Raw genomic sequence first — 27,911 nt, 5'->3', positions numbered from 1 at the left:
CTTTCTTTCAGAACAGACTATGACCAGAAATACCACTTAACAGTAAATATACACCCAAGGCAAACTTTTTTCCCCAGAATTAATTGTATTATCATAGCATCTTGGAGTCCTTAGTCATGGACTGGGACCCCATTGTGCTATACAAGAATCCCCATTACACAGAATTTCTGAATCCACATTCAAAATTGCTTTATAGATGTGACAGCACAATAGTTTTCACTTCATTCCAGCTCTAAGATTGTTGGGTATCAGTGGGTATGAAATGTTATCAACACATTTGCACTGAGAGCAAAAAAGTGTATCCTAAATCTGTGGATATCTGCTGCGGAATCTGTGTGACACCTGAAAACTCAAACTAACTAACCCAAGTAGTTTTTTTGTTTGGTTTGGTTTTTTTAAACAGAGGACAAATAATCGTATTTATGCTTCACTTATTCAGATGCTCTCAACTTTGAAAATGACTGGATCAATGCTCATTCTACCAAACAAGAACTATCCAGTATCCAAGTTACATAAAACTTAAAACCAGCTCCAGATCTGCCACAGACTAAGAGTAAAATGTTCAGAAGTGCCTAAACCGCATTTTCAAAAGTGATTTAAAAGCTTAAATCTCACTGAAAGTCAATGGGACTTATGAAGTGTCTATCACTTTTGAATATTTCACCTCATATGTACAATTTTCCTCCATGTATGACATGGATCCTTGCATGTATTAGTTAACTATTTAAATTACTACAAACCTTTTCTTCATGGTTATTAAATATTCTATATACCCAGATTGTAAATTGTAATTACAAAGTAACAGTGGCAGCTGTATCGATATATGTAAACACACCTTTATTTTAATCTTCTCAGATCTGTTAATTATTTAGCACAGAGGTTCTCAAACTGGGGGTCGTGACCATTCAGCAGTTCACAAGGTTATTACATGGGGAGTTGCAAGTGGTCAGCCTCCACCCCAAACACTGCTTGACCACCAGCATTTATAATACTGTTATATATATATATAAAAAAAGTTTAACTTATAAGGAGGGGGGATTGAACTCAGAGGCTTGCGGAACAAGTGCTTGCTGTGAAAGTACAAACGTTTGAGAACCACTGAGTTAGCATAAAAACATCTGAGCCACTCACTACACATACATCCCTCTACCGCAACATTTTAAAAAATATGTTTACTGCAAACATTTGTGAAATACTACAGCTTATTTTACTAAAATATTCCTCTCACCAATAAAATCATCCACCACTATACAATCCTTTTACAGATACTACTTGGAAAGCTCTTAGCACCAACATAACTGTTTAAGTCTTCAGGAAACTGGATTTGCAAAACAGATATATTACAATCAGAGATTTTACAAGCAGTTGACAAGTGTGAAATAATTACTTCACAAAAAATGAGTTAAGGGCATATGCCCTCCCCCAGTAAACAATAAGGTTGTTTGCTATAGTAAATGTTTCACACAGGAACCTATCTAAGGGTGTGAAAAGACTGCTCTGTACAGTTCTGTACATTAATATGCATTACAAATAGTTAATTACAATATAAAACCACACTGTACATGTGCCAATTCCTGCGGAGGGCTGCTACCTGGAAGCTGCTTTTTAAAAACAAATTTACTCTACTAGATTGAAGAACAGATAACTACTTTATCTTGAGAACACTTGTGCCGTCAGACATGCAAGACTGACTATCCTGCTGCAATTGGAACTACAAGACAAAAAACAAACAACAACAAAAACCTGTCTGCTGTGTGACAAAGGTGAGTAGCAGTAGTTCGGATATAGCCTGCCCTATATTATAGTCATAATAAAAATACTATTAAGTGAAAAGAACGCTGGTAACACTACTCATTCTTTAAAACGTGTGTCCTTCTCCTTCTCAACAGGCAAACCAAGACAACTCAATATGATCTATGACAATGTCTTATTAGTAAGTACTATTCTCCCCTCTTGTGGAAAACTACGCAAGTACACAATTTGCCTATGTCAGGATGAGAGGTACGAATAAGCTCACAAATTTATCGGTATAACCACTACATTCCTTTAAACCCAAATATTTTTTTTAAAGGGCATTTTCAGAAGTATTTTTGAACTCTCCCCCATACTGCACTCCCTGTAGTCAAGCAGGATAACAATGTATCAGATTACAATACACACATGATTACAGAGCAAAGATGTTTTGGGGCTATTCCAACAGGAAAAGCAGTTATCTGATTTGCCAACACTTTTCAAGAGGACTACGTGTTTTAGTCAAGTGAATAGAAGGAATAATTTGTAACATCTTATTTCCTGTTTGTTGAAGCTAGGCAGCACAGACCAGTGGAAGCAAGGTTAGGCTGGGTCACTGCATTCTCCACTTCTGCTTCCATCTTCTATGATGTCAGCTTGAAGATTTGTCAGTGTTATACATTATTTGAGAAAAGGGTAAATTGCAGCTGGGAGCACATTCACAAACAGCTGTTTCTGCAGTACTGACAGAAAACCTCTGAGGTCTTCAAAAGCTCCAATACTACTAGCAGGACTCAACTCCTTCCTGTTAGCAGCTGAAAATTCCTTTTACCCTTCAAGCCTCTTCTAGTGTCTGTGAATGTCTCTGGGAAGTTGGAGAAGAGTTAATAGGAAAGCCAGGAACTATTTTAGTTGATGTCTTATGCCCTTGTTATCTACAGGTTGCAATGCACTATGGAGGGGCAAGCCACAAAGGTCAGTTAAGCTTCAGCCAATGCAAACTCCAGTGGGCCACATACTTAAGTGGAACAGGTCACCATCACTACATCGTGATCCATGAATTTTTGCTGGCTTCATCTCCTTCCTGGAATGATACAAGGTGTTCATCTTTTAAACCCTATATTACGTTGGAGTCTAGCTACCCAAGAATCTTCTACATACTTTTCTTGACTAGTGTTAAAAGATTTGAGAACTTCCAGATGTAAAACTCTGGCCTTAAGGATGCTGCATGAGACTTATTTATTTTGCTCAAAAGTGTTTTACCTTTTGATAAAACTATGGAGATTAAGATCAAGTTGCAGGTTATGGTGGTTGATGGGGGTAGCTATTGTTGCTCCACAATATGCTCAGTTCTGGCTGATGTTTTCATTTACATAACTTGCTTAGACAACAGTATTTTGCACATAATTGATATCACCACTAGAAGCATTTAGTTTACTCTTATCTCTGATCACAGATTCCTTTTCTCACCCTGATATCATTGTGGTTTTTCAGGTGTTGTTCACTATCCTTTTCAATGGCACTGAACAAGCAGCTAAGTTCTCTAGCATGCTCATCTCCTGTTTTGAATGCTCCTTTTCCAACCACTCCTTTTAAGGTTTCTGGTGGAGACTTTGCACCTTCCATAATAAAGCACCCCACAGCTGATTTCTTGATACTTTATTGTCTACCTTCACCACCACTTATATGTGGCTTCATGTAGTTATGGGTGTTGACTCATATTCCAATGTCATCTCACATCTGCTTGTCTTGAACGTCTTCTAACTACAACTGAATAAACCAAAAACTTAAGTACTTCTAGACAAAGCCCTAATCCCATTTTGTGACTCCACTATTATTCTCCTTAATTAAAAGGAAACATTGCTCCCAAGCCCAGAAATCTTGGCATCATCCCTGACACAAGACCTTTCCCCTCATCTCCAAGTCACTATTGCTATCTCCAGAATTCGTCTTTACTGCCATCTTGCCTCTATGGAATTCCTTTTTCTTGACTTGATCACATCTGTAACACTGTTGGCTTCCCTTGTCCTAGCATCTATGTCTATACATGGGGGAATTCTGCACCAAAAAATTAATTCTGCAACAAAAATATTTTAAAATGAAATTTGCAGAATTTGTCAAAACAACACAATATAATCACACCAGTTTCAATTATTTTTTCATCATTTATTTAAAAATACCTGTCAGCAAGTATGTCTAACAATACAGACAACAAAAGATTCAGGAAATGTTTTTTGAGAAATAGATTCCTTACTAGGCGTATTAATACAGAACTCTGAGTAATAATTCATTTAAAGTACAATACAGAACCGTATTGCCCACACTCCTCAGAAGCAGCGCAAAGGCTTGCGGGAGTCAGGGGTAACAGAGGAGCTGAGGGAGAGGGAAGTAATTGCTGAGAAGGAGCCTGGGTATGAACTTGGAGGGTTGTTGGGTATGGGTGTGAAAAGTATGGAACAGGGTTTTTTGTGGGGTGGGCAGTGGGGAAGGATTGTTAGAAAGCTTTCTGCATGCAGACCCTAGCTGACCCCTAGCCTCTCCCATTCAGTCAGGCGCATCTGCCCCTGTCCTTATGTGTCCCTGCATTCCCATGTGTCCTTGCGCCATCTGTCCCTCCACCCCGACTCAGGCACATTCCCCACTCCTCTTCTGGATAAGCCCTTCACAAGCCTTTTATCTGATCACAGTCAAGGGCCTCACCCAGAACTTTTCCCAATCCTGCTGTCTCTCAGTCTAAGAAGACAGTCTTTTCTAGCAAGCTCTTCTTCTAGCCTATGCATCCAACCCTTCCTGGTCACATGCTTCCTTGAATCAGATGCTTCACCCGAGCACATCTCAGTCCTATGATTCAGAAGAAACCAGACAAAGGCAGAGCTGGGCCCACTGGATTTAAAAGGGCCAACTCACTCCATGAGCGTGTTCCATGTTGGCTACTCAACAGTGTACAAAAAGGAATCGAAACTCCTGGTCACTAAACTTAAAAGGAATCCAGATATACTGTTAAGATGTAGAAAGCAGAACCATACATCCCATCCTCCACAACATTTACCCTTGAAGCCACTACCAAAGCAAACTCAAAACACAATACACGTTTGCACAAAACTCCATAGACTTGCTACACTATCCCTCTCACATTATATTCTTATCCAATCCCCTACTTCCTCAAATCAACTTTTCATCTTGAATGTCTGTTTACTCAGTTTACTTTTGGGTGTTGGATCTCTAATTTGTACTAACCCACCTCTTTGAGACACATCCATTTCTGTTCCTGATTCTAGAGTGCTTTCATCCTTGACTGTAGTAAACTTTATTTATTTATTTAAACTGCCTATTAAACTTGTGTGATCTGGAAACAATCCAGAAGATTTAGACAGTGTCTTCTCTGTATTAGAGTTCACATAAGTAGATTTAACTTTCATCCTAGTTTATCAACATGAATAAAAATAATAAATTGTATTAAATATTAAGTGCATGTGAGTTGATAACTATTTATATAGCAAGCTACCTTGGTTGAGTTAGCATATTATTCAAATAAGTTCATGCACAGAACCATCTGCCACACCAGCTCAATGCATCATTTCTAACTCAAACACTAACAAAATGAAACATAGGAGAACCACAAATCTTCATACCTCTGAATATTTTCTTTTTGGAGGAGGTCTCCATTTAACAGATTTAATTCCTGACCCTGGTCCTGAAAAAGAAAAGAAAAAAAAGCAAGCAAACAGTTACTTCTATTTAGTGTCCAAGACCTTTGTAACAAAAATCTAATCTTCTGAGCATGTGGGTCTTCAGTTTCATTAGTTGATGTACATTGGGAAGGGAAGAAGAGATTGATGTGCCATTTTACAATAGAAAAATTTGTAAAAATTCACAAGTTTCCTACATAAATTGTGGCTACCTGAATTAATGTGTGAACGAGAAGATCAACTGTGTTGAGAAAATGAGTGAAATGCAACAATACTATCCCTGCACTTTCTGAAACATTCAGTTATGGAGTCTAGAGATTTTCTAGTAAGAAGGCTCACACAAAATGCTCATCTATACAGAAAAAGGCAAATCCGGGCCTCATTAACGTTATTTCTGTGAGAACAAACCAACCACAAAATTGCTAACTAAATAGTCTGGGCTATACTTGCAGACACCACTTTTAAATATATCCAGCTTCCACAAGGCATGTAAACTCAAGCGTTTCAACCAGGCGATACTCCATCAGTTTTTGTACATTAAAGTCAATGGGATTTGTACTCCCGTGTTACCTATGCACTTTGGAAAAATCCCACCTTTAGGTACCTAAGTATTGGTTTATCTTTGGACATCTAGATTTGAAAATTCTGGCTTCTGTATAAAAAGTTCACAATAACTAATTTAAAAAAGTCTAAAGGACTTTTTTCTATTAACACTGAAGCAATTTTGTTTGTGTGACAAATTTTTTAAAAATAAAATACATTTAAAATAAAATGTTGCAGAAGATAATGTACTTGCTGTAGTGTTTACAGTATCAGGGCCTTAATTTTTTAAGGAACTGTTTTTTGCTTATAGCAGTTTTGTAAAAGTAGGATACCCTACTCACAGTGGCATTAAAATCAGCATTTAAATTTTAGTTAATTATTAAATCTAATCTAGAATTAGAAGAGCAAAAAAATTTATATTAGATTCTGGTAAACATGCTATCAATTATCACTGTGGCTTTAACTGGACCCACTCTATTATTAGCAGAAAGAAAAGGAGTACTTTTGGCACCTTAGAGACTAACCATGCTCAAATAAATTGGTTAGTCTCTAAGGTGCCACAAGTACGCCTTTTCTTTTTGCGAATACAGACTAACACGGCTGTTGCTCTGAAACCTGTCTATTATTAGCATAGCTTTTAGTTGATGCAGGATAAATATCCCATACACCTACCATGCAAAACTGAAACAAGAAAATCTAAATACTAAATATACTGAATACTAAAAATATAGAAAAGACAACCAGAATGTCACGATAGCAGCCATTTCTCTTTAATTCTAGGTTTTAAACTATGTTTGCTAAATTGGTCTTTGCCAGTTGAAATATTGAGAACGCTGTGGGATTTCTTAATACAATGTCATTTTCCTCTTCCTCCAAAGCTTTACTGCTCATGTGCAAGATATTCAGTTTCTGTGCTATAAAAACAGCTACTGTAAATTAGTAGTGTACACTAGTTTAAAATCTTGTTCATATGTGCTTCCCATCTTGATCTGTTAGTGGATTTGAGGGGAAGAAGTAGTTTCTTGTATTTCTTCTTCAAGACAAGTTACTGTAACAATTATTGATTCAGAGTTTTGTGTAGATGGTGCACCGAACTTACCCCCTAAGTCTGTTAGATCTCCCAGCATGCATCACACAAGCAATAAATCCCCGTATGTGAACAGACATTATTCAAACTAAATATCTCCAAAATTTTTTGAGAACAAAACACTTGATTTTGTTTGCAATTTTTTTAATTCTTTAAAATTTATGAAGTTAGTCAGAAAAGGCACTTACAATAACTAGGTATAAACAAAAAACAAGAAGCACCTGCTAAGGAGAGGAAAGTTAATGGTGAATAAACACTCAATTCAAGATAATCGATTCCCTTTAGCACCATCTAGTGGACAAAATATATATCAGCATGTAGATACTGAAGAAAAAACACACTTTCAGTAAGAAGAGCTCAAACGCTCTTAAAACATTAAACCATGTCATATTTGCACAAAGGTGACTGATGACAGCAATCAGTTGATCAGGCTGCCCAACAAAGTCCCCAAAGACTGATAGCCAGTATTTATGGTGTGTATCTTAACAAAAAAATGAATGCTTAATCTTTAACAGCTACGGCGAACTTAATAGTGTTAATAAATACTAGAAAAACAAAGAATTCACTCTACTCACAAAGATAGCATATCCTCTGTTTTAAGGAAAAAAGTCAAATAATTTCATCTGCCTCTTTGTTTTCCTTCTTTTTTAAAATTGTAGATGCATTTTAATTTAATATCTGCAGCATATAGCTGCATTTAGCAGATCAGTAGCTTAAATTTGAGAGCTCACTCATGACTGCAGTGTGCTACAAAATAGTGTCTTTATGAACAGGTATAAAAAACTGTGTGCAGAAGCAACCACATCCCTTCCACATGAGCTAAGTTTTAAAGACCAAGACAAAGAGTACCTTAATACACCTACAGCAAATGTTAAAAGTAATAATTAATAATTGTGCTCTCACAACACCAAAAGAAATCAGATTCTGGGCTCTGGTCTTAATTCTGGAGAAAAACCTCAAAGTGGTCTTTCAGCCCTCCTAAGAGGAAGGTATTAAGAGTATGAAAAATTGTTACAAGAAATTGAATGCTTCATGATACTCTCCTGATGAGATCAACTAAAGCTTCAGCGCCCTTTGGCTGTTTCTGGGATGGCCAGGCATAAAAACAAGGTCTAAATATTACCATTAGTTCCACAGATATTTCTAATACAGTCCTGTATAAAAAAAGATACTGGAAAGTCGTAGCTTTCAACCCAAGACCTAAAATGAGGCACAATACAGATGGAAGTTAAGGTGACGTAAACTTCTTTCCTTTAAGATGCACAAGCTGCTTTCTCATTTCATTAACAGGACTGCATTTCTGGAGTCATCTTCAAGGAAAAAGAACATTAAGATAACAGCAAGCCTGTACTGAAGGTAATAGTTAAGAAATTATGCTTGCTGTCCCCCCTTTTGCTGGATGTGCACATGTCTGATATAAGTAGTTCAGGACAAGAAATTGGTCTTGCTCCAAGAGAGTGTAAATATACAGAACTGTATAAAACAAACTTTTTAATAAATATACTGCATTATGCACAAAAAACTACATTAAAAGAACATTCAAGGTTGCAAAAATGGAGCTCTCAAAAGTTAGGAAACAGCAGAATTAAGACTGCCTATGCAATCTTAATTCAGCCTCCTTATGCTTATGTGTCATGATACTGTCTTTAATTACATAATCACTTAGTATCTTTTCCACAGAGCCCCTGCCTGTGGATGACTATGGGTTGTATGGTGGAGGAGGCTGTTGTCTATGGGAACCCTGCCTCACAGAACTGGAAGCAGTACAGTGAATGAGGCAGGGGATTGCAGGAAGAGAAAAAACTGTCTCTTGGTTAAGGCAGTTGAATGCTGTCCTGGAGAAGTGGATTCTATCCTTGCTTTTGCCACAGAGTTCCTATGTAATGCTAGGAAAGTCACTTAAACCATGCTTTCCACAGGTGGCCACTAACTGTGTTCCTCATTTTTAGGGAGCCAAACTTGAGACTCCAGGGTCTGATTTGCTAAAGTGTGATGAACATGCACAACTGCAACTGAAGTTGATAGGAACAGTGCTTTGAATATATAAAATGCTAAATAACGTTAAGTACTTTGGAAAAAAAAATCAGGCCCTTGGCATCTCAAATTAGAACCCAAAATTAGTGGAAAATTTTGACCTTACTTTGTCTCAACTTCCCACATGTGAACTAGGGATACCACCATCCCCTCACTATACAGGGATGTTGCGAAGATAAATTCATATTTGTGAAAAACTCAGATACAATAGTGATAAATACCATAGACCAGTGGTTTTCAAACTTTTTTTTTCTGGTGACCCAGTTGAAGAAAATCGATGCCCTCAACCCAATGGAGCTGGGTTGAGGGTTGGAGTGTAGGAACGGGCTCTAGGGTTTGGGGCAGGCTCAGGGCTGGGGATTGGGGTGCAGGTGTAGGCTTACCTCGGGCAGCTCCCGGTCAGCAGCGCAGCAGGGGTGCAGAGGCAGGCTTCTTGCCTGACCTGGCACCGCAGACAGTGCTGTGCCCCAGAAGCAGCCAGCAGCAGGTACAGCTCCTAGGCAGAGGTGTGCAAGTGGCTCCATGTGGCCCTTGCCCTTAGGCACCCCCTCCCCCGCCCCGCAGTTCCCATTGGCTGGGAGACTGTGCTCGGGGTGGGGGCAGCATGCAGAGCCCTGTGGCTCCCCCCCACCTAGGAGCCAGACCTACTGCTGTCCGCTTCTGGGGCACAGCATGGTGTCAGAACAGGTAGGGACTAGCCTGCCTTAGCCGGGCAACACCGCCTACGGGACTTTTAACGGCCCGGTCGGCTGTGCTGACCAGAGTCGCTGCAAACCAGCGCCTTACATTCCGCAATGTATTACTGGATCGCGACCTGCAGTTTTAAAACCACCGCCATAGACATGCCCTTAAGGAAATTAATAATTCTGTCTTCAGAGCAGCGTTTGAATGGTGTGCAGTAAAACTGGGTATAGGGTCATGCAATGAAGTATTTTACTTCCTTAACCATGAGGCTGTCCTTTCTCTTCCTGCAATCCCTGCCTCATACACTATATACTTTGCAAATTCTGTGAAGCAGGGGTCCTACAGACAACAGCTTCTTTTACTGCACAGCTTTGATTCATCCACAGAGCAGCTACATTCTGTGTACTAAATGAAGCAGCGGTCCTGTGGGGGGGCAGGAGGGAAGGTAAAGCATCTTGTAATTAAGGACTATTGTAATTCATACATAGAAGGGGCCAAATTAAGGCTGCACAAGCAATCTTAATTCTGGCATTTCCTAACTTTTTGAGCGCTTAACTTTGCAACCTTAATAAAGTTCTTAAAGTAGTTTGAGTTTGTCACTTGGGTTGTTAAAATAGCAAATGAAAAGACATTCTATTTTGTGGCATCATATTAACATCTACATGATTCATCAGCAGGGTTGGAACCTTTAGATTCACTGCACAGCCTCTGCCTCGAACTATCACAGTAACTGATAGCAGTAATAAGTCGACAACCTCTCTGGACCAGCACTAGATGGGGATGAAACACGCATTTTGCCAGTGGATTTCACAGATGATATTTGCCAACAGAAGAGCAGAGAAATGATAAAAATCCTGGGTTTCTTTCCAGGCTCTGGAGAGGAGCAGGCTCTAGTAGGCAGACTTCTGCCAGGTCCCCCAACCATAAAATCTTCTGACCCATCTTCTCCCTCTCTCTTTCCCATTTCTGGCTCTTTGTCCCAGTCCCATTTTCCTTGAATACCGTGTCCCAGTCTCCACTATTCTACCTTCTAATCTCAATCCCAATCTCCTTGCACTGCCAGTCCCAGTTCCCCCCCATCCCAGCTCCTCATTCAATCTGTCTCCCTCCACTGGTTCCCAGTCTCAGTCTCCTCATCCATTCTCAGTCTCCCACAATAGCCTCCCTATCTCCATGTCCTAGTCTCTCCCCTTCCCTGGCTTCTTGTTCCAGTCTCTTTGCCCAGAGAGTCCCAATCTCCCCCCTCATTACCAGTGCCTCATTCAATTCCAGTGTTCCTCCTCATGCCAACTGTATCCCACTTCACACACCTCATTTCCCTCATCAGCCTCTAGTCTCAGTTTCACCAGACTCCTTTTCCCAATTTGCCCCTTTCCTGCCCCCTTGGTCCAGTGTTTGTCCCCTCTGCATAAGAATCAGGTGGTTTCCTACTTCAGTCTGCATACATGCCAAAAAGGGTAATTGAGAACACAGGAGAAACAGGCTCCTGGTCTCAGAGTTCAAGTCCGGGACCCACCAGGCCGAGAGCATGTGGGTGCAGCTACCTTAAGGAAAGTCTAGCTTTACCCCTTTAGCTCTGGGTTGATGCATGCTCAGTAGTTCTGAGGGAACGGTGCACACACAGTCTGGTCAGCACCAGGAGCTGAGAGACACTCAGGCATGCCCAGTGCAATCAGAATCTTTGGGAATTTTGCTGCTAATAAATCTTCAGAAGTTTCCGACAGGTTCAGTCACAGAGACCACCTTGGGACAGTCACCTGACGTGCTGAAGTTACCTCTGGCAGGGAAAACTGGCTCAGCTTGGGACTCCAGAACCCTGCCTTGTTGGGCCAGACATGCTAGCCTGCTGCAACACAGACTCAGGTCTGGTCCACACCCCTAAAGCTGCAGACTTTAATCAAAAACCACTCAGCAGGTCACCTATCTCCAGCACCCAGACACCCAGTTACCAATGGGATCCAAACCCCAAATAAATCATTTTATTTTGTATAAAGCCTATACAGGGTAAACTCATAAATTGTCCACCCTCTATAACACTGATAGAGAGATATGCACAGCTGTTTGCTTTCCCAGGTATTAATCACTTACTCTGGGTTTACTAATAATAAAATCACTTTTGTTTAAGTATAAAAAGTAGGATTTAAGTGGTTCCAAGTAATAACAGACAGAGCAAAGTAAGTCATAAAGCAAAAATATGCAAGTCTAAGCCTAATATGTTAAGAAACTGTTTTCAAGTAAAATCTCACCCTCAGATGTTCCAATAAGCTGCTTTCACAGACTAGACTCCCTCCTAGTCTGGGCCCAATCCTTTCCCCTGGTACAGTCCTTGATAGTTCCAGCAGACATTTTAGGTGGAAAGCAGGGGTGCTCTCATGACTGGCCACCCCCTTTGTTCTGTTCCACCCCCTTTTATAGTTTTAGCACAAGGTGGGAATCTAGGTCCCCACCCCTCCTTCTAAATGGAAGAGGACCAGATTTAAGATGGATTCCAGTATCATGTGACATGGTCACATGTGCTGTGAGACCTCATTCTTCATTGCCCACAGGAAGGCTTGCAGGTAAATAAACCCATTCACAACCAATTGTCCTAGTCAATGGGAGCCATCAAGATTCTAAGCCACCATTAATGGCCCACACTTTGCATAATTACAAAAGGACCTCAGAGTTATACTTCATATTTCTAGCTTCAGATACAAGAAAGATACATGCATACAAATAGGATGAACACACTTAGAAGATTATAAGCTTTGTAATACCTTAAAAGAGGCCTTTTGCCTAAAGCAGAGTTTCTCAAACTGAGAGTTGGGACTCCTCAGGGGTTATTACATTGGGGTGGGAGGGTGTCATGAACTGTCAGCCTCCACCCTAAACCCTGCTTTGCGCCCAACATTTCTAATGGTGTTAAATATATTTTTAAAAGTGTTTTTAATTTATAGGGGGGGGGTCTGCACTCAGAAACTTGCTAGGTGAAAGGGGTCACCAGTACAAAAGTTTGAGAACTACTGGCCTAAAGCATATTCTAGTTACATTATAGTCACATTTATACGCATATTTTCATAAAGCATATGGAGTGCAACATCACAGTCTCTACGAGCAAGTGCAAACTGCAGTATTTCAAAGGCTCTGAAGCTTATTTGGGTGGATTTTTATAGGAACAGCACAACACATCCCCAATACAACGCCACTGCTCTGCCAAGTTTCAAGTCCTTACATTAAGCATGTGGATGATAGAAATGTTCAAATAAAAGTCATCAGCTTTTGTGTTTTGTTTTAAAGATGGGGAAAAAAACATTCTTCTCTAGCTTTGTTGTCTGAAACAACTGACCTGTACTGGATGAAGTTTAAAAAAAAAAAAAAAAGCCCGCAACCTGAGGCGGATACTGGGCGTGGAAAATTTCAGCTCATATGATTGAAGTTTGTCAAAATTATAAGCAACTAAAACAGGGTCTTATAATCAGGTTTTGGGCAACCTTAACAACTGGCAGTCCTACCAGCCCTGCACGTAATTGAGTATTATTTACAAGAGATAAATAATTTCATGGGAAGAGAATTAGTTTTACTATGAAGAGAAAGGTTTTCATTTTTCAGTTATATATATTGTAAATATGCAACTCTTTCATATATAATTTTTTTTCTTCATGTGAACAAAAGAATTGGGGTAAATGTCAAAGTTCAATATTATATATTCATTTTAATTTCACGAGTCTATTAATGTTTCAATTCCATAATTCAACAGTACCTTCTGCAGTTCTTTTCTGAGACCGTTGCATTCTTTTTTCAGCTTTTCTAGTTCCTGTTCCAGACTGTGCACTTTCAGGTCACTATTCAGCTTCTCTATTTCCCAGCTAGATGGAGTAGAGTTTAGATTCCTCATCACTACAAAAAGATAAGCAACAGACTGATTTCCACTCCCATTATAAGGTTTCAGAGTTAGACATCATGTCATGGCTCATGATGAGTATCTGTACCAGACAAAATAAAAAGGACTCAGATTCAGTTTGTTTTAATCAATAAAGTTAATTTAAAAATATTTAGTATCACTATTTTTAATAAAGCAAGACATTGTCAAATATATGTAATATGGAGTTACTTACCATCCAATATTTCAGATCTCCTTTCCTAAGCACTTTTTTTTTTTTTTTAAAACTAGTCTTCCTTGTACAAAGATCACATTCAGGAAGTGAAAGCAATAGGTTTCCCAATGGTTATTTATCAAGAGAGCTAACAGAAACTTGTTGACAGAGGAAAACTCAAAAAATAGATTGTCCCTTTAATGAACATAGCCCCGTTTTTCTTTTACATAAGTTCTCCAAAGCATATCGTAAAATGCCTCAATACAAAAACAGGATTGAAGGGGAAAAAAAACCACCACACCACAAACACCTGAAAACAGATTTAATACTGGGAAGTGATCAGATCCAGATGTAGAGCTACTCAAGCTGATGCATGCCCAACTTGCATGCATAGTAAAATATTGCTCCTTTTTCTCAAGCTAGGTTTACTAGAAGTTTTTCCTAATTATGCCTAACAGGAAGTTTCAAATAGAAGTGCACAATAAACTACCATGCAATAAGGTTAGCTAAAGAACCCTGAGTCATAGTTGCCTCTTATTTAGAAAAAAAAGCAAACAAATATCCAGAGGTGGCCTAGACATACAAATAAGACTAATATGTAAGGCTTTTTTATCCCAAGTAGAGATCATCCTAATATCAATGCAGGAGGTGGGGAAAAAAAAAGTTTTCCATAGCATACAGGCTCTCACTGCAAGATTAGCTATCTGAATAAGTTAACACTGATCCAAACTCAAGATAAATTGAATGATTTAGTTTTTAAATGAATTATCATACAGCGTATGTGATAGGATGTTCACTGCACACCAGTCCAAAAGGGGTTAAGGCAGGCTAGATGGGCCAATTAGCTACAGAAGGTTGCTCCTGAGGGGGAGACAGGGATCAACGATGCTTAATTAAGGATGAAGTTCACCCAGGCAGGAACAGACAGGGCTTCAGAAGCAGAAACCAGGAGAAGGCTGCAGTGGGAAGCAGTCTGCGGTCACTCCCTGATAAGAGAGAGGTGTGTTGGAGATGATAGGGTCTGGCTAGAGGAGGCCTGGGAATGGAGGAAGCTCAGACAGGTGGTAAACCCAGAGGATAGTAGGTCAGAGTCCAGGGAAGTAGGAAACAGATCTGGGGGTACGCAGACCATAGTTGTGGACCCTTATCAAGTCCCTGGGATGGAATCCAGAGTAGATGGTGGACCCAGGTTCCCCTTCCAGCCACTGTGCAAGTGGCACTGTGTATGGACGGAGAATGGAGTACTGCCCACAATGGCAGAGGGACAGCTAGTCCTGAGAGACTTTGACATATCCTGGAAGGGAAGGACTATAGTGACTTGTCTGCAGGGCCAAGTCACAAAAGTACCTAACAACTACGTAGAGTCCTGAAGGGTCAATGGGCTGAGCCACTGCAAGAGGGAGCATCCGTCCGGTCAGTGGCGAGCTACTCCCCAGATAAGCCACAAGGAGTGAACCCTGTTACAGTGCAATATAAAAATAATCCACATTGAGACCCATTCTACACTTGAAACACTGACTGACATAGCTATGGCACTCAGGGGTGTGAAAAATCCACACCCCTGTGTGCAATAGCTATGGCTACCTAACCCCCAGTGTAGCTGCAGCTAGGTCAATAGAAGAATACCTCCCTCAACCTTGCTACCATTAGTCAGGGAGGTGGTGTTTCTGTAGCAATAGAAAAACCCCTCCTGTTGTTGTAGGTGGTGTCTTTATTCTGGGGTTATGCCAGCATAGCTATGGCACAGTAGTTATGCTGCTATAGTCCCCATAAATATAGATATGGCTTTCGTAAACATCTTTCTTAGGGAATTATAGTTGAAGTCCCATCCTAAGCACCACTTAAAAAAAATACTCCAAAATGTTTTTGATTCCCCATAGAAGGGAGCATGATTCAAATATGGAAGAATGGAGCATTCCCTCATTTCATATATATATATATGCCATTTGTACTTTGATATACAGTAGAACCTCAAAGATACAAACACCAAAGTTACAGATTGACCAGTCAACCAGACACCATATGAAACTAAAAGTAACCAATCAGGTAGCAGCAGAGGACCCCCCCCCCCCCAAAAAAAAAAAAACAACAACCAGTACTGTGACTTTATTGCATCTTAGAGGTAGGCACATCTGGGCTGCCTGTACCCACCCTACCCCCACACGCAGGGTAGCCACTTACAGTTAGCTAGGAGGTGAAGACACTGGGACTGCCAGCCCAAGGCAGCCAGAATCAGCAGAATAGGAGCAGGGTTGGGGATCTGCGCAGCTTTCACCCCTCCCATCCCCGGCCGGGAGGGGGAGGCGCTGTTTTCACACACACACACACACACACACACACACAAAACACCCCACCCCTGCCGGGAGGTGGACAAGCTTGCATACTCATGCCAGGGGCTGAGTAGGGAGCTCAGCTGTTTACGAAGCCTGGCCTGGAGTGTCAGCTGCTGGACCTGGAGCCCGAACTGCGCTTTGTTGAGAGTTACGGACAGCCTCCATTCTTGAGGTGTTCTTAATTCTGAAGTTCTACCATAAGCCTTTCAAATGTTTGAACAGGATACATCTTTCTATATCGCCAACTTCTCATCCACTCAGCCCTTTTCTTCCTTTCTTCCATGGACATGGTTGTTTCTCTCCAAGCATTGCTCTCCTCCACCTTTATGTCTTTTGCCCCTCTTTCACATCAAAGTCCAGCCTGGCAAGGCTTACCCCCAACATCCACCTCCTCCACTCCTGCTGCAAACCATCTCTGGAATAAATCCCATCACCAGGTTGACTTCCTCCTGAACAAATTCAATCTCTCCTTTTAGTTCTCCCATATTCCTAACGAAACAACTCTACCTCTCCAACTTAACTGAATCCCATGCCCACATTCTCAGATAGCTTTGACTCGCTCCTCAAATCCTTCCTTCCACCAGCCTCCACTTCTTCCTCTGCACAGGATCTCACAAATTTCTTTCAAGAGAAAACTGACAAAATATAATGTAGCCTTTCCCCTCCCCTTCGCCTCCTACAGCTCTCTACTTCAGCAGTCAAATGCAGAAGATTCTCATCTTCTCTCCTCTAACCCAACCACTTCCCCCAGTGACCCTCTCCCTTCTGCTCTTATCCCCTCCTATACTCTTCTCAACTTCTTCTGGCTCTTTCCCCTCATAATACAAGCACACATTTGTCCCTCCAACCTTAAAAATCCCACCTTTGACTCCACTTGCCTCTCCAACTACCACTATGTTTTACCACTGCTGTCTGGAATTCCTCTCCTCCAATTCCATCCTAGACTTTCTCCAATCCAGCTTTCAACCCTTTACACTTCTACCCCACTCCTCTGAAACCAACATCTCTAATATCCTCTTCCTTGCCAAGTCTCAGAAGCAGCACTCCATCCTCATTCTCTTTGACCTGTGAGTGCCTTTGATACCATTGACCACGCTCTTCTTGAAATCTTGCCCTCCTTTAGCTTCTGTGAGGTTGTCCTCTCCTGGTCTCTTCCTACCTCTCTAATTGTTCCTTCAGTGGATCCTCCTCATCCATCCACCAACACTTTGTGGGGGTTCCACAAGGCTCTGTCCTTGGTCTCCCTTCTCCACCTTATCTTCAGGGTAATCTCATCCACCAACACAAATTCAACTACCATCTCTATGCAGACGATTCACAGATTTACCTCTCTATTCCAGACCTGCCTCCTTGTTATCAAAATAAAAATCTTGGCCTGAAATCTTGTTGTGGAGGTCTAACCATCAGCTCAATCTCAGCAAGACTAAAACATAGGTTAGTCTCTCCAATCCCCACATAAAAAAGCAGACTCCCTGCTACCTCCTTTCTTGATCATTCAGGACAACACTATCACCATTCAGGCCTGAACTTGGAAGTCATCTTTGACTCTGACCCATCTCCAGATCTTCATATCCAGGCTATGTGTAAGTCTTGCTAATTCTTTCTGCATAACATCTCTAAGTTATGGCCTTTCATACTGACCCACTCAGCTGAAACTCATCTTGTCTTGATTATTGCAACATTCTTTTCTCTGGCCTTGACAAATGCAATCTTGTCTCAATCCGTATAGAATGCTGCTACATAGATCATTTTCCAAGACCATCACTCTGACCAGGTCTCCGCTCTCTTTGATTCCTCCACTGGTTTCCCTTCTGTACTGCACCAAACCTAAGACACTTGTCTTCACTGTCAAGATCCTTCACAATCTATCCCCACCCAACCTTTCCTCTGTCATTCAGTACCAAGAGGTCGAGTCCACCCTTCGATCGGCCCAGGAGGTTCGCCTCCAATCACGTACTTGCTGCAAAATTTAACAATCTACTTGTTAAATTTTGCAGCAAGTACCTTCCTGCTTTCTCCCATGCTGCGGAGAAACTCCCCACAAACATGCACAAGGTTACCTCATTATCCTCTTTCATATCTCTTCTTAAATCTCTCCTTTGCCATTATGTCTATTAAAAACTAAACAGTTATGCAGTATTTATCTGCCACTGATTTGTTAAACCTGATGGTTTTTTATTCTTTGTAAATAAGTTAGAACAATGGATGAGGTGAAAAAAAAAGTTTGTCAGCCTCAACTCTTTCACACAAATGACTTACAGTACAACAATCCAATATGAAAATAAACTGATGACCATGTACAGAGACACAATATGCTAACCCAAAGTTCCTCCACTATTATAGTGCACTGCAATCTAACACATCAAGCCACCACTATGGAGTGTTTAAGCTCTGAAGAGTCTGCATTGCATATGCTGAGGCACTTAGTTACAGTTTTCAGAGTAGCAGCCGTGTTAGTCTGTATCCGCAAAAAGAAAAGGAGTATTTGTGGCACCTTACAGACTAACAAATTTATTTGAGCACAAGCTTTCGTGAGCTACAGCATCCAATGAAGTGAGCTGTAGCTCACGAAAGCTTATGCTCAAATAAATTTGTTAGTCTCTAAGGTGCCACAAATACTCCTTTTCTTTTTAGTTCCAGTTGTATGCTAAGACATTGGGCTTGTCTACACAGTGTGTCAGCCTGCACTACAGCACTAAATTCTAGTGCTCATTAGTGTGCTGCACACTAACTGGCCCAACGTGGATCCTGATGGTGTGCATTAAAAGTTCCCTAGTGCATGTTAATGTAGTTTCAAATGGGACGACATTAATACGCACTAGGAAACATTTACCGCATGCCAGCAGGATCCACACCAGACAGTGAGGAACAATCCTGTGCACACTAGAATTTATACCTCTCTGCTGCTGGCTAAAATACCGTGTAGGCAAGCAAATAGTGACAAAACTGAATACCTTGTTGAGTTTCCACTTCAGTTCTCAGTTGTAGGAGTTCCACTTCTTTAGACTGCAACTGCTCACTCAAGATTTTCAAGGACTCTGTATTCTCTTTTATCTAGTTTAAGAAAAAAATTTGTCAGGGAACTTTCTGCAGTTTGCTAGTTATAATGCTAACTCTTATTTACAACACTATATTTAAAGTTCCTGCATTCTTTTGGTGATTAGCCGCAATATTAAACTAGATCATCAATAACGATGGCCCTCAGCTAGAGGCATTGTTTAAGAACTTTATCTTATTCCTATCCAAAACACCATCAAAATGTATTTAATACATATGTTCACTTGTTTAGATTTTTAAAGCAATACAGGTCTTCAGTGAGTAAAATAAATTCAAGAACTCCCTCTTTATTATAAATTTACTCTATAATATACTTGCATGATGTGCACCTGTTTTTGCATAATGAATTAAATGGACATACCGTTTTATCCAGTTTGCCTTTCAGATTATCTCTGTCGATGCAGGCCTCTCGATAGGCTTGATAGGCCTTGTTTACTTGCTCACGTCCAACTGAGCTGGTTTCTTCTTCCGAACGGGAGCCAAGGAGCTGTGTTTAGTAGGCGAAAGAAATAATCCTCACCTTTTATATTCGAAATAGCTTTTAAACAGTCAGTGTTGTCTGCTTATCAAATTATTGATATTTTACAGCCAGCAACTGTAAACTTAGTTTTCCAGAATATGAAACTGCCATTAATTCATGTCAACACATGTACATTTATATGCACTGAAATTTTAAGAGAGCAATAATAAAAATTAACTTTGACTTCTGCAGTCTATTCCTAGTCAACACTACCGATGGAAGGAAGAAAAAGAAAAAATGAACATGCGCAAGTCTGAATCCCCACTCTGGAGCATGGTCTTGAATTCAGCTCTCCCCACTTCTCCTGGATGAGCATCCTAACCACCAGGCAATTGGCTATTATAGGATGGGTTGCTCTCAGTCTCTCCTGTTGTGAATCCACATCTCCTTGCACCTCGATGAGCGAATTAATCACCAAGAGAGAGTCATTCACCCTCTTGCTTCAGCCCAAAGAATATTTAAGTATTTATAAACAATGGAACAGCTTCAACAGGAAAGACAGAGTAACCTACCCCACATTAGCCCACTGCCTGGGGGTTAGGAGGTTTACCTGGCTGGGGGGTGGCAGAGTTGAGTTCAGTTCAAGTATCTGCTCTAGAGTGGGATTCAAGCATGGGTCTCCCACATCTCAGGCAACTGCCCTAATCACTGGGCTAAAGGTTATAAAAGAGGATGGCTGGACAGACTCAGACACACACTGCTGGCCCCAAACGAATTTTTCCAATTTGCTGACAAATTACAAATCTTTTCAGAAACAAAAAGTGAGTATTTTTTCTGATTTTTTTTGTTTTCAAACTAAAAAAAGAAAAATCATTTGCCCAGTTCTAGTTATATGAGCCATAACGTCTTTACAGTATAAATTAGACAAAATGAAGTTCAGTAAACACCAATTGGATGCCTTACACAAGGACTTCATTGCTTTATCTTTTACTCACATGTACAACCCAATGCTTAATCCCTTCATATCTTACATTTTTAATGACTTGTAAGCCACCTCTTCTGGTCAAATAGTACTTCAAAAATGGTTAATGCAAATGCCTAAAACTAGGTTGTGAGCATGCATTTAGTTTCACAATCCTACCTTAAGCATATCCAGCTGATTTTCGTGTGTGTGCGTGCACGCATGTGCACGTACACAAGAAGCCCAAGCAGAGTTAATCTATTCTATAACATACAGAAGAGGCTGCTGTGGAGGCAAGAGACAAAGCACTTCAGGGGGCAGTAGCCTCTTCTGCAAATGCAGAGAGAATATTTTCTCCATTTCAGTTTATTCAACTAGTTTGGCTCAAATGACAAGTTCATTCTATGTTTAAAAAAATGGGAGTCGAAACCAAGATTTCCTACTTTCTCTTCTATCAATTTATTAATAAAAAACTAGCTAAAAGGATGAAATCAACTAATTCTAAAATCTTCAAGGACATTGTGACCAGAAATAATCAGTTCAAGTCAGTAACTACAGATAATATTGCCTTTGTTTAATAAATCACTTAGTTTTAAATGCAGAACATGTATCTAGTGCATTAAAGTAATTTCATTTAATTAAAATAAATTTAGAATGCTGTTTCTATGCAATTTAATTGAATTTCCATTTAAGTAGAGCCTAACACAAATCATAAGTAAAAAATGAAGGATGATCTAGTAAATGAACACATCATTCACCATTATCTAATAAAAATGTAAAAATTAAGAATTTGTAGCACTTAACTCACATTTATTCAATTACACTATATCTATACACCTTTATTTAGGTATCCTCCTGCTTAGCAAGAAGCACCAAGTTTAGTGTAAATGTGATATTTGGTGGATAACCATTAAAATACGTTGATTTGCGACTAGTGAATATCAAATCATAATTAAAATCAGTGATTTAAATCAATCTACCTTGCCTCCCTATAATGAATCAGCACCACTATGGCTATCTTGTCAGTTTGACAGTGGACTCAGGTGGTACACACAATATTTAACATGACAGAGCTATTGGTACCTTCTAATACACGTGGACAAGACTGCATGCCCACAATGGCTGGCACCCAGGTACTATAATTAAAAAAAAACAAAACCCAAAATCAGTGAATTAGGTATGCATGTGCACTCAAGATTAAACTGTGACTATGGATAGTTTTGATCGTGCAGGTTGCTAGGTAGATGCAGAACTTGCTCGAAGTGGAATTGTGCACGCATGCACACATACTAAAGAAATGCCCAGCACCTCACAGAAAACAGTTATACATACACTGTTATATCATGTTTTCAGAGTTGCACATGGGCTTAGTGCCTTTAAAACCTTTTTATGAACAATCAAGTCTGTTTTTGAAAATGTAGCGTTTTATGGATTACTACAATAGTTTGTTTCATGAAAAGTGATGGCACACAAGATAAAAGAAAAGGAGGACTTGTGGCACCTTAGAGACTAACAAATTTGAGCATAAGCTTTCGTGAGCTACAGCTTTATTGAATGCATTCAGTAGCTCATGAAAGCTTATGCTCAAATAAATGTGTTAGTCTCTAAGGTGCCACAAGTCCTCCTTTTCTTTTTGCAGATACAGACTGACACGGCTGCTACTCTGACACAAAAGATAGCGATGCATAGTTCTGAATGTTTCTAACCTTAAATGTTTTCTAAGTTTCACTAGCATCCCCACAGTGCTGTACAATAGGAAATGGTGACAACATATAGAATACAGATGGCACTGTTGTAGCCAGCGTTGCAAGATATTTATGTGCCAGATATGCTAAACATTCATGTGCCCCTTCATGCTTCGGACCCCATTCCAGAGGACATGCTTCCATGCTGATTGAGGATGCTCATTTAAAATAAAATAAAATAAAATAAAATAAATAAATGTATTAAATTTGTGACTAAACTCCTTGGGGGAGAACTGTATGTCTCCTACTCTGTTTTACTCACATTCTGCCATATATTTCATATTATAGCAGTCTCGGATGATGACCCAGCCCATGTTGTTCTTTTTAAGAACACTTCCGCTGCAGATTCGACAAAACACAAAGAAGGTACTAACATGAGATTTCTAAAGATAGCTACATCACTCAACCCAATGTTTAAGCATCTGAAGTGCCTTCCAAAATCTGAGAGGGATGAGGTGTAGAGCATGCTTTCAGAAGTCTTAAAAGAGCAACACTGATGCGGAAACTATAGAACCCAAACAACAAAACAAAAACAAAAAAAATCAACTGTCTGCTGGTGACATCTGACTGACTCAGATAATGAAAATGAACATGCATCGGTCTGCACTGCTTTGGATGGTTATCGAGCAGAACCCATTATTAGCATGGACTCATGTCCTCAAATGATGGTTGAAGCATGAAAGGACATACAATTCTCTAGTGCATCTGGCACATAAATATCTTGTGATGCCAGCTACAACAGTGCCATGCAAAGGCCTGTTCTCACTTTCAGGTGATATTGTAAACAATAAGTGGGCAACATTATCTCCTGCAAATGTAAAACTTGTTTGTCTGAGCAACTGGCTGAACAAGCAGTAGGACTGAGTGGACTTGTAGGCTCTAAAGTTTTACAGTGTTTTATTTTTAAATGCAGCGTTTTTTGGGTACACAATTCTACATTTGTAAGTTCAACTTTCATGATAAAGAGATTGCTCTACAGTACTTGTATTAGGTGAATTGAAAAATATTGTCTGTTTTTTACAGTGCAAATCAAAAATAATCAAAAATATAAAGTGAGCACTGTACACTTTGTATTCTGTTGCAAGTGAAATCAATATATTTGAAAATGTAGAAAACATCCAAAACTATTTAAATAAATGGTATTCTATTATTGTTTAATCACACAATTAATCACATGATTAATTTTTTTAATCATTTGACAGTCCTATTTTTTAATATAAAACTTTTCTTATACAGTCAGCACATTTAAAGGTAGTTTTATTTGACCAAAAAAAAAAAAAAAAATTTAAATATCCTGTTTTGTGCATTTAATTGAATTTAAATCCAAATAGAGCTTGATTAATTTTGGACTTTAGATTTGTCATCTAGTAAATAAGAAATGCACCATTCACCATTTTCTAACATAATAAAAAAAAATCTAAACATTAATAATCTGAATACAGTGTAAATTAGGCTATAAAATTGCTTAAACATGGATAGATATAATGTACCCTCCTGGTTAGCCAAAAAATAAAAAAGCACCAATTTTAGTGTAAAAGCTATATTTAGCTGCAAATCAATATATTTTAATGGTTACCAACAAATAAGAATTAACCTCTCTTTAGAAAAATTACTAAAGTACAAATCCACAACAGGATTAAAATCAATTTAAATCATGGTTTCCTTCCTGCTTATTTAAATCAGTGATTTAAATTGCTTTGATTTAAATCAATCCACCATGAAATCTGTATAAATAAATTAAATATTTTACAATTGCTTAAGAAGTTTACACAAATTCAGGGCCAAATCACACTGACCTTACTCAGGCAAAAAACTCACTAAAGTAAAAGTTTTGCCAGTATAACTATTTCAAGAATTACCCCTCAAGAAAAATTATTCTTTCAATAGCTTGAGGTATTTTCTTTTGTTTTTACGAAGCCCTAAGCACGATTCAGTTCTTTCTTCCAACACAAATCACAGTGACTTGAGCCTTCAAAAGGTTCTAGGCATCAGCAGTCCAGACTTTATCCATCTTTTTATAAGGCACTGTAGACCTAAAGGTAAATGAGTGTCTTTGAATACATCATCAGATTACACCTAACTCGGTTACAAACTGCCTGTCATTAACTAATGTGAAGACAATCTTATTAGTCTATTCAAATCTAGAACCCATCTGGCCAGTGAAACAAAATATTCACTAACGTTTACATTCTTGTGACAATGACTTTCCTCACTTGCAACTTCAGAGCTTTATAGGGAGGTAGAGAAATGACTAGATCATATACGTGCTAAAGTTGTAGGGAATTCATAGCCTGGGTAGTTTAAAAAAGACGACCAAAAAAAAAAACCCTCACCCACACACCTGGTAAAGTTTTACATTCTTAAACAAAGTTTTAGAAGACCAGAATAAGAACTATTGTTTCCCTCTCAATATCAATTGTGACCCTTTTTCTGAGGCTCTGAACTTGGAAGTCAAATATTTTTATTTTACATTTCTGGTTATGTTTTTTGATTTTGCTATTTACCAACTATCATAAACATAAAGGGAAGGATAACCACTTTTCTGTGTACAGTGCTATAAAATCCCTCCTGGCCAGAGGCAGAATCCCTTTACCTATAAAAGGTTAAGAAGCTCAGATAACCTGGCTGGCACCTGACCCAAAATGACCAACGAGGGGACAAGATACTTTCAAATCTGGGCGGGGGGAGAGAAGGCTTTTGTCTGTCTGTGTGATACCTTTGCCAGGAAAAGATCAAGGATGCAAGCCCTCCAACTCCTGTAAAGTTAGTAAGTAATCTAGCTAGAAAATGCGTTAGGTTTTCTTTGTTTTGGCTTGTGAAGTTTGCTGTGCTAGAGGAAACGTGTATTCCTGTTTTTGTGTAACGTAAGGTTTTGCCCAGAGGGATTCTTTATGTTTTGAATCTGACTGCCTGTAAGGTTATCTTCCATTCTGATCTTACAGAGTTGTTCTCTTATCTTTTTTTGTTCTTCTAATAAAGTTCTCAGAGTAGCAGCTGTGTTAGTCTGTATTCGCAAAAAGAAAAGGAGTACTTGTGGCACCTTAGAGTTTTTGTTAGTCTCTAAGGTGCCACAAGTAATAAAGCTCTGTTTTTTAAGCATTTGATTGGGTTTTTTGGGTGTTAAAAATCCATGGCTGGTCTGTGCTTATCTTGTTTATTCTCAAGTCTCCCCAGGAAAGGGGGGGTAAGGGCTTGGGGGGATATTTTGGGGAAATAGGAACTCCCAAGTGGTCCTTTCCTGTTCTTTGTCTAAATCACTTGGTAGTGGCAGCATACTGTTCAAAGACAAGGAGAAGTTTGTGCCTTGGGAAAGTTTTTAACCTAAGCTGGTAAAAATAAGCTTAGGAGGTCTTTCATGCGGGTCCCCACATCTGTACCCTAGAGTTCAGAGTGGGGAAGGAACCCTGACACCAACTTTGTTCACAGAAAAGTGGAGTTATAGAACTCAAGAGCCAAAGGCTATTTAACAGTAAACTAGGCTGTCAAACAAAAACAAATTGTGTTTTAAGAGAGAGAGAGCATATAAAAAGAAACTTATTACACATAGTATTTCCTCTTTAAAGATATAAGGATTAGTGATATCATGAACTGACATCCATCTAGCCAGACTTTAAGGGAAAAAAAGTATCAAAAATTTGCACTTACCTTTTCTTCTAAGAGTCTTACTCTTTTCTTTAAGAAGGAGTTCTCCTTCTCTGTCTCCTTTAGTCGTTTCTTGATATCTTCATAAGCAGTGACAAGTGCAAAATGTGAAGCAATGGACTCATCCCCTGCATATGCTGGAACAGGAATCTCTTTCTCTCTTCTGTGAGTACCATCTGCTTTTTCATGATTCAAAATATAGATGTCATCTTCTCCCAGCTCATCCATGACAGCTGTTTGAAAAGACATAATAGTATTAAAAAAATTCTCACCAAGATACATGCCAAAAGCACTACAGTTTAAAAAGCCTTCATGCATAATGCCATACATACTTTTAAAAAAAAATTCCTTCTTATTTATCTTTGCCATGTCATCGCAAGTTTACAGAGAATCCATGACACCCATTTTTCATCAATGATCAAGTTATACAGTCAGATGTTTCTATAATCTTACACTTCTCATTCCCTATTTACACTCTTCTGTACTTATAAACTTCACCAACTTTCACGGTTTGCAATATTTTCCATTGACCAAAATCCATAATCTCTTATGTGTTTAAATATCACTTACGGAATATAAATTATCAATGCTGTTTTAGAGCTTGGCTTGTTCCAAGTTATATTTGGACCATAAGGAGAAACAGTCTTTGCAGCTTTGGCAAGTCAATGACAGAAACAGGGCTGATATCTCTGAACTACATCAAATAATGATCATTTGCAAAAAAGGTATACAGTTAAGTCCTCTTTCTCTCTCTGCATACTCAAGTAGCTCCTAACCTTCAGCTCTGCATCTTCCCTATTCCTTTATTAGCACCAATTCTGATAATCTTTTACTAACTTCAGATATGGTCTCCTGTTTTTCATTATTGTCATTGTGACGTTGGCTGACCAGGTCATACTAGAGTGTATTCAGGTCAATTCACTTGTGTATTAGATCAAAGCAATTTTAAATGTGTAAGTGTTTGGGTGTTTAAACTTCATAAAACTAATGGAAGGTTACTTGAATTTTTTTTCTTATCTGTTCCTGTCATAAACGTAATAGCAAACATTTACATGGTGAGTACCCTTGCAACTAAGTTACCCATCAAAGAAACCTTGCGAAATGATTATGAAGTACTTAAAGACTTTAGCATTTTCTGTTAATTTCACAGCAAATGGCCATTGTGTACATGGTCAGAGGTCAAAAGTCCAAGTGCCTTCCTCACTCCCTGTCATCAAAGGAAAAACCCATGTGGGCAGAGAGACTGCCAGCTTGTCTTCTGTGAGACGATATAAATATGGATTTAAAGAAAGATCCTTTATCTCTGGACCGTTGGGATTCTAACAAGGCAGTATAACTGAATGAGAAGATGGAGAGCCCCAAAATTATTCTGGGTAACCGTGGAAAAGACTTTTGGGAAACTAACAATTACATCACTACCACCATTTGGAGTTATAAACAGTGGTTTACCGATTATATTTTACCTGCTTTAACCTCTCAAACACACTCTTTTTTCTTAGCTAATAAACTTTTAATTAGTTTATTAAAGAACTGGCTGCCAGCATTGTCTTCGCTGTAAGATCTGCAATATCAATTGATTTGGGGCAAGTGGCTGGTCTTTTGGGACTGGGATAAACCTGATGTGGTGCGATTTTAGGTTTAAATTACCTAGGTGCACAAGTACTCCTTTTCTTTTATCACAAAGTTCTGTTTCTCTGGGTGGCAAGACAGCCTGGAGAAGCTAAGGGAGACTGTCTGTGACTCCACAGTAAGACTGGTAAAGTGACCCAGGAGTTCAGATATGTTACTGGCTTGGTGAAATCTAATTATAGAACATACCACCAGTTTGGGTTGTTTGCTATTGTTTTCTGACAGTCTGGCCCCTGCTCTCCT

General features: G+C 39.3%; 1 protein-coding gene and 1 long non-coding RNA gene across 4 annotated transcripts in view; one reads left to right on the top strand and one right to left on the bottom strand.

Annotated features, from left to right (window-relative positions):
* The window catches only part of AZI2 (5-azacytidine induced 2), a 45,549-nt gene that overhangs the window by 8,988 nt on the left and 8,650 nt on the right, over positions 1-27,911 (bottom strand). For 2 of the 3 annotated variants that reach the window (XM_077811245.1, XM_077811244.1), the window contains exons 2-6: positions 26,043-26,272; positions 19,593-19,718; positions 19,129-19,228; positions 13,508-13,644; positions 5,364-5,425 (exon numbers count right to left, since the gene is read on the bottom strand). In XM_077811245.1, coding sequence (XP_077667371.1) covers positions 5,364-5,425; positions 13,508-13,644; positions 19,129-19,228; positions 19,593-19,718; positions 26,043-26,267 — 650 coding nt within the window. In that variant the 5' untranslated portion in view covers positions 26,268-26,272. Of the gene's footprint in view, positions 1-4,431; positions 4,573-5,363; positions 5,426-13,507; positions 13,645-19,128; positions 19,229-19,592; positions 19,719-26,042; positions 26,273-27,911 lie in introns of all 3 variants that reach the window. The other variant, XM_077811246.1, reaches the window with a different exon arrangement.
* LOC144261553 (uncharacterized) lies at positions 635-27,744 on the top strand. Its single transcript, XR_013345324.1, has 3 exons — positions 635-1,763; positions 1,890-2,830; positions 27,190-27,744. It is a non-coding gene; the product is annotated as an uncharacterized LOC144261553 (long non-coding RNA).

Source organism: Eretmochelys imbricata, chromosome 2, assembly GCF_965152235.1.
Source record: "Eretmochelys imbricata isolate rEreImb1 chromosome 2, rEreImb1.hap1, whole genome shotgun sequence".
In the NCBI taxonomy this organism is placed as follows: Eukaryota; Metazoa; Chordata; order Testudines; family Cheloniidae; genus Eretmochelys; species Eretmochelys imbricata.
The sequence above is the reverse complement of the archived record's forward strand: the minus strand, read 5'-3'. Positions and strand labels throughout refer to the sequence as shown.